The sequence below is a fragment of the Scardinius erythrophthalmus genome (genome assembly GCF_964197995.2).
Source record: "Scardinius erythrophthalmus genome assembly, chromosome: 25".
Taxonomy (NCBI): Eukaryota; Metazoa; Chordata; class Actinopteri; order Cypriniformes; family Leuciscidae; genus Scardinius; species Scardinius erythrophthalmus.
In genome coordinates this window covers 31647892-31655391 of record NC_138245.1, presented here as the reverse complement: position 1 = coordinate 31655391, position 7500 = coordinate 31647892, and the positions used below count along the sequence as shown (strand labels likewise).

Below are 7500 nucleotides of genomic sequence, written 5' to 3'. Positions count from 1 at the left end.
CGGGTTAGATCTCTTCTCGTCCTGTTGGTCTCTTGATCATCACGCGTGTCCTTCCTGTGATCTTCAGCTGTATCCCTCGCTCTTCTCCTCCACTCCCCTCCTCCGCTCCCGGGTCATGTGACCCCGCTCCCGGGACATGTGACTCCGCTCCCGGGTCATGTGACTCCGCTCCCGGGACATGTGACTCCTCTGAGGACGGCTGTGAGTCTCAGGCGCCGGCGAACCGACCCGTGAGGAGCGACCCGGGGAAACTGCCGAAGTGGCTCAAACTGACAGGTGAGTTCGGTGCGGTTTTACTCATATTTTGAATTAGCTCTTATTTTTATATTTTATGTTAGTTTTAGTAAAATTTTTAGTAATTTCTTTTTTTTTGTCTATTTAATTTTTTTTTTTCAGTTTTAGTATTAGCAGAGATGCACGATATATCGGCCACCATATCGGTATCGCCCGATGTTTTGAATGTAATTGTTATCGGCCTGATATGAGAAAGGCTTTTAACGGTGAGACTTCTGTTCTTGTAATCAGGCTCTCAAAAATGTTATAAAATCTGTATTTATCGGCTATCAGCTTTAAAATATAAAGAATTATCGGTATCGGCCAAACTTTTCATATCTCTGCATCCCTAGTATTTAGTATTTCCAGTTAATAATTTTAATGCTTCAATTTAAACTTATTTCAGTTTATCGCCAAAACATTTCTAATTTTTTCGTTTAGTTTTAGTTGTTCAACTTTTATTTTATTTCAGCTTTAATTAAATTAACCGAAATGTTTTAGTTAACATAGTTTAATAACACAAACGACAAGTGTTTTGTTTTTAGTCCAATATAAACTCAATTGAGTTTTACACAGTTTGAGGCACATTTCATAACATTTGTTTTATTTCATTTTTTTTAAAAGAAGACATTTCTGTTTGCCAAAGCTGCATTTATTTGATCAAAAATACAGTAAAATAGTGAAATATTATTATAGTGTAAATCATCTGTTCTCTATGTGAATATATAGTAAAGTGTAATTTATTCCTGTGATCAAAGCTGAATGTTCAGCATCATTACTCCAGTCTTCAGTGTCACATGATCCTTCAGAAATCACTCTAATATGATGATTTGAGGATCAATAAACAATTATTATTATTATTATCAGTGTTGAAAACAGTTTCATATGTTTGTGGAAACTGATGTGTTTCAGGATTCTTTGACGAATAGAGAGTTCTGTACTAGTATTTACTGAGGATGCTTAACATGATCACACTCTTCAACATCCATGTGGCTCTTTTCTCATTTTAAATAGGTTTTTTAGATGTATAAAACTGTGTAATATAGGAAATATATATTAAACTCTATACTGCACTTTCACACTGTATGTTTTCAGGAAAGAAGTGACGTTTGATCAGCGCAGGAGGACGAGAGCGTTTGGCTTCTCCGGCTGCAGTAGTTCAGTAGTTCAACAATACTTCATCAATACTTCAACAATTAAACAAAGTCAATTGCCAGTTGAGTTTTTCTCTTTTTTTCTGGCATCAACTGTTTCTAAGCGGTCCATGACTGCGTCTGGAATTGAATACTTTTATTGCAATGCTTTCACACTCAGTTATTTTAGAATTATTTATATACTATAGTATTTAATAATATTGTGAATTAGCTTTCCTTTTTATATTTTCAGCTTTCTTTTTCATGTCCATTTTAGTAATTTTATGTGCTTTTGACATTAAGTTTTTTATATATATATATATATATATTTATATAAAATTTATTTTTTAGTCATTTTAATAGCCTACTTAAAATTATTTATGTTTTGTAATTTCTAATTTATTTGCAAAATTTGTAATTTTCACCTCCCACCCCAAAAAAAGTTTAAGTTCAAGTTAACTAATATTTATATTTTATTTATATTCTTTTATCAGACATTAACTGTTTATGTTGACAACTCTGGGTCGCATTTACACAACAACGCTGTACTAAAAACAGGAACATTTTTCCTTCGTATTTTTTGCGTATAGACGAGACAGATCCACAAAAACGACTAAAAGCGCTGTATTCTGCTGTCAGGCCAGTAGATGGCGATATTTTTTGTAAAGAAACACTTTATAGGCTATAGACTGAACTCGTAACGTCACAGTTTTCACAAAGACGCGTTTTTGTAGTTTACGTGGAGACGATAGTTTAGTTTTCAAAAACCTCCACTTTGGGTTCTTTAAACAAAGTACTAAAAACTGAAAAGTTTTTCCTTTGCGTTTTTTTACGTATCTACATTATCAAAATGATCCCCGTTTATGGATCCACGAAAACGACTAAAAGCGCTGTATTCTGCTGTCAGGCCAGTAGATGGCGATGTTCTTTGTAAATAAACACACAACTATAGACTGAACATGTAACACGTGTGCGCATGACATCACCGTTTTCACAAATTCACATTTTTGTAGTTTACACGGAGATGATAGCGGTATTCATTCTTAAAAAACGTCCACTTTGGGTTTGTTTACCCAACGTACTAAAAACAGAAATGTTTTTCCTTTGCATTTTTCACGATCAACATTATCAAAATGATCCCGTTCACACGGATCCGCGAAACGACTATAAGCGCTGTATTCTGCTGTCAGGCCAGTAGATGGCGATGGTCTTTGTTAAGAAACACTTTAGAGACTATAGACTGAATGATTAATGCTGTCGTGTTCATAAATTCGTGTTTTTGTAGTTTATACTGAGTCAATAACGGTATCGTTTTCAAAAACTTGCACTTTGAAACCCGTTTTCAAAAGTTTGTGTAAATGAATGGCCAAAATACATAAAAGGTTTTCTGTTTCTAGTTGAAAACAGTGTTGTGTAGTTTTCAAACGAAGATTTCAGGCATTTTGCGAAGCTGGTAGTGGGTAAGCGATGCTTTGATGTAAACCTGCCGCCTCGCTGCCCGTCTGGAGGAACTTCAAAGTGTCCGGAGGCTCTGGCACTCGTCATCTCTCCACGAGCCGCGGCCCCGTCGACTCGGTTAATGAGCTCCAGCTGCGGCGGCTCTTTGATGAAGGACCTGCTGAGGGTTAGCGGAGCCGCGCAGGTGAATTAGCTCACGAGCGTGTCTACAGTTTAACCCGCAAAACGCCGCCTTGTTCTCCATCATCCCATTCAAAGGTAAAAGTCTGCACTACATTTGAAGAAGACTTCAAAAAGTCCCCCTTGTGGTGAAAATCAACCGTTTAATGTAGTTTATGTGTCTATGTGGTGTTTTTAATCTGCTTTAAGACATTCCATGTGTAATTCATAAGTCGACAGCATTGCTGAGTATTTCCACCTTAAAACTGCAGTGAACCAAAGACAGTCTCAAAAACACGCTTTGAAATCGCTGGTGTTTCTGACGTCACAAACTACCTTGTAACCAATCAGATCAACGTGTGATCGTCAACCAGTGGATCTCTGAGCTGAGCGGAGGCGGGGCTCATTTGCATATTCATAGAACCGCAAATACTAAATGAGGGAAGGGTGTCGAGTTACATTCAAGATATTTTAGGAGAATTTTTTTTTTTTTTTTGGTGATCAAAGATGAGTTTGGGATACAATTATTGACTAGAGGGGGACTTTAAGAGTTTATGATCTGCATCACATTTGAAATAACTTAAACACTTGATTAAAGACCTTCAAGTCAACATGAAGTCATAATGTTCCTAATTCAAGTTCAAGTATTTTTGTTGTCTCAGTAGCGCCACAGTGCAAAACAAACATGTCTTACAAGACAACAAATAAAGAGGTTGTTCGGGTCCCTCTAGTGGACGGACTTCATGAGCTCGTTCACAATGCGCGTGCTGTAGTTTTGGTCACGTGTTTTCACTAGTGTTTTCTTTGCACGAGGATTCCTACTGTTGATGATTTGACATTCAGGATCGTTAGGTTCTTCAAAGCTCATCCTGAAGTCGTGGATGGATCTGTCCTTTCCAATGCACACAAGAACACGCAGTAAATCAGACAACTTAATCTAGACATTTGAATCAAATCCGCAAATTCGTTTGAAGAACCAAATTAGCCAGAGATCAGTGATCATGATTAGAATATCTGGCATCTGTCAATCATCTCAACGGACCCCAGATGGCAGTACAGCGAGTGAACAGCAGGTGGCGCTGTTGTCATATATATCTTTATACAGGATTCAAAATGTTACCAGGACCAGGGTTATTATCGTTAACTACAACAAAAAAAAGTTACTTGAAATGAAGTAAACATTAACTGAAAATAAATACAAAAAACTGAAAAAATATATATATTAAATATAATAAACGTATTTGATCTCAGCAAGTTGCCGAAACATTAGCTATTCATTTTTATTTAGTTGTACTAAAATAACCAAAACTGCAACTGATATAAAAATGAAAACTTAATAGACTTTTTTTTAAATCTAATAATTATTTTTTGTTTTTTAAACACATTTTTATGCTAACTGAAAATATATATGAAAATAATTCAAAAATAAAACGATCTCAGTATCAGTCGCTGCTGTTGAGGAGGAGGAAGATTAAATGCTTGACCGAACATGACGATATAAACTGAAAGTGAATTTTAATATGTTTCCAGCATCTTTGTTTCTGGTGTGATGATCGGTGTTTTTGGTGTCATATAATTATCAAATATTTACAGCTGTTACGTTTTTAATTCAGTAAATGAGTCTCAGTTGCAGCTGGAACACTGAACTTTAAAGGTTCACTTTATAATAAAAATATAAAAGCAAGTCAACTTTAACCGAAGCTAAAGTTCAGCTAAATATGTCCCATATTAATGTATTATTTAGTCAAATTACAATGTGTGTGTATGGTTTTGTATAACAATAATGATTTTGCAATGTGAGCATCATAGATTATCCCGTTAATAAACCTTATATAGCTACAGTATGTTCTTCATGCGAAATCTGCTCGTGAATGGATTTAAAGGTTAGTAAGTCTTGTAGCACTTTTGTTTTAATGTTTGTCTCAATGCAGTGATTTGACGAGTGCTAAACTGTTTTTGTTAATGCAAATGCATTATGCATAGGTTAATTCATTAATGCATAATAGTTAATGCATTGAATCTCTTTTTAAAACATTTTATTTTAGGATTGCTTTTACTTGATTTTCATTGTTTGTGTTTATTTTTGTATTTAAAGTGTGTAGTTTCTCTGTTGTTATGTTTGCCTGTAAAGCGCTTTGAGAAAGCAACTTTTAAGGGCGCTATATAAAATAAATGTATTATTATTATTATTAAATTAAATAATAACTTATGTATGGCTGTATGTATAATTGAGAAACCCGTGTTATAGCGCCACCGGTGGCCGTTCAGTGAAACTGCAGCTCTGACTGCTCGTGCTCGTGCACAGTAACACACAAGAGACTGAACGTGAATCAAGACCCGATATACTCACGGAGAAGATCTTTTTCATTCTTCAATTAGAGGTAAAAAGAAGTTGAAACATACTTTTGCAGTGATATACTGTTAACGAACATCCCGACGCCGTCCACTGAGAGAGACGGTTAGATGAATATGTAAATATGTGCTGATCTTTCCTCTCAATAACAGAATAAACACACAGAAATGAGAAAACAGAAGCATCTGATCATAGTGATGTGTGTTTACAGCAGATCTGAGATTCATCATGTGGACAGATGAGCTCATTAAAATCACACTGTTATGATAGTCTGATTATAAAGTATAGGCTAGACTATAGATCTGACTATGTGAGACTATAGTTTGAATTAATGCATGACACACACTTGAATTATCCATGACACACACTAACATTACAGTACAGAACGGCTCTTTCAGAATATTATCATGAACATTGTATAAGCATTCGCTCGTTTCGTGTGTCGTTGAACGGAAGAGAGTCTCCCAGGCAAACGTGACGTCACGTGCTTTTCATTTTCCCGGCAAAAACGACCCGAGTCCTTCACATAAACAGACTTTCAGAGACAACACAAGAAGTCGTGGAGGATCTCATAATTTAAGTTTTGTTACAAGTTGTTCACACACTGGCAATAAAAGTGATTAGAAGATTCGTACATATAGCCTCTATAATGCATAGAAATAAATGACATTTGAAGTTCATTGCATGGACAAAAACGCAGAGCGTTCAGAACATCTCCTTTTCTTGTTTCACAGGTTTGGAACCACATGAATGATCATCTCGGGCCTTTAACTTGCACTGAACCTGGAAGACTCCTCTCAGAACTACGACAAACGCTCAGTGCAACTCGATAGTCATCAGCAATCCTGGATATTTCCCCCTTCATTCTTCAACGGCATGCTTGGAAACTCTGAGGGACTCTCTTGTGTCTGTGTCTAAATGTGTTTATTTATAGAATAACTGTGCGATTCCTTCACAGGTGCTTCTGGACTCACATTCCAGCCTCACCCTCGTCGAGCAGAAATAACCTCCTCAGTCTGGAGAAAGTGGACGGGCCGATCTGATCTCCCTGGACTGGATCCGGTCAGAACGCTGGATCCGTGAAGGAATCGGACTGGAAGGTAATGCTGGATCTGATGTTAATGATCTCTGTGAGACTCTGGCTATTTTGATGGTTTTGTTTTTTGACAGATAGTGAGTCACGCGCGCCAAAATAGAGTCAGAAATACTTCATGCACCCCGAGGAGAAGAAACAGCCACGAATCTGCTTCTGTGGAAACCGAATCGCTCCAGCGTGAGATGAGCTCCGGTCTCAGCAGATCAACAGAGTCTGTGCTCAGCCGGTGCAGATCTTCCAGCCCTGGATCTGCTGATCTGGAGAGACTCCGGCATTAAAAGCTGTAGAATTGACCACTGTTCAAAAGTTTGGGGTCAGTGAGAATTTTGAATTCTTTTATTCAGCAAGGACACAATAAATCGATCAAAAGTAACATTAAAGAATTTTACGTTGTTACAAAAGATTATTTCAAGTAAATGCTGTTCTTTTGAACTTTCTATATTTAAAGAATCTTGAAAAAAGCATCACGAATTCCACACTTTTAGTGTTTCATTTCTATTTCTAACATTATTTATTTTAATTTTACAATTTATTTTACCTAATTTATTTAGATTGTTTAATTTTGATGTGTTCATGGTACAAGTATTTGAATTTTACATTTTTATGATTTAATTGAAAAATTCTTATTTTGATTTGTTTTCGTTTTACATGTTTATGATTTAATACATTTTTAAGAAGTGCTTATTTTACATTTTTTCATTTTGCTTTTTTATGATTATATATTTTACTGTTTGATTTAATTTTTAAATTATTTTATTTTTACATTTTATGATTTAATTTAATTTCTATTTTTATTTGTTTTCATTTTACATGTTTATGATTAAATACATTTTAAGTGTTTTTTATTTCTATTTAATTTTTTTCATTTTTAGTGTTTGATTTCATTTTAAAATTATTTTATTTTTACATTTTTGTGATTTAATTTATTTGTTTATGATTCAATATTTTTAAGTGTTTATTTTTTTATTTTACATTAATTATTGGATTTCAGATTAGTTTTGTTTTGATTTGTTTTCATAAATAAGCAT

The 7500-nt window shown here is 35.1% G+C and overlaps 2 protein-coding genes across 3 annotated transcripts in view; both read left to right on the top strand.

Annotated features, from left to right (window-relative positions):
* aspscr1 (ASPSCR1 tether for SLC2A4, UBX domain containing) overlaps positions 1 to 1490 on the top strand; it is a 28627-nt gene extending 27137 nt beyond the window's left edge. Inside the window, exons 16-18 of one of the 2 annotated variants that reach the window (XM_081357300.1) lie at positions 68 to 276; positions 397 to 500; positions 1369 to 1488. In XM_081357300.1, the coding sequence (XP_081213426.1) occupies positions 68 to 276; positions 397 to 485 (298 nt within the window). In that variant the 3' untranslated portion in view covers positions 486 to 500; positions 1369 to 1488. Of the gene's footprint in view, positions 1 to 67; positions 277 to 396; positions 501 to 1368 lie in introns of both variants that reach the window. The other variant, XM_081357301.1, reaches the window with a different exon arrangement.
* A 5170-nt stretch (positions 1491 to 6660) lies between these two features.
* Positions 6661 to 7500, top strand: part of pycr1b (pyrroline-5-carboxylate reductase 1b) — a 21967-nt gene continuing 21127 nt past the window's right edge. Inside the window, exon 1 of the mRNA XM_081357326.1 lies at positions 6661 to 6785. The gene's annotated coding sequence lies outside the window, so the exon portion shown is untranslated. The remainder of the gene's footprint in view (positions 6786 to 7500) is intronic.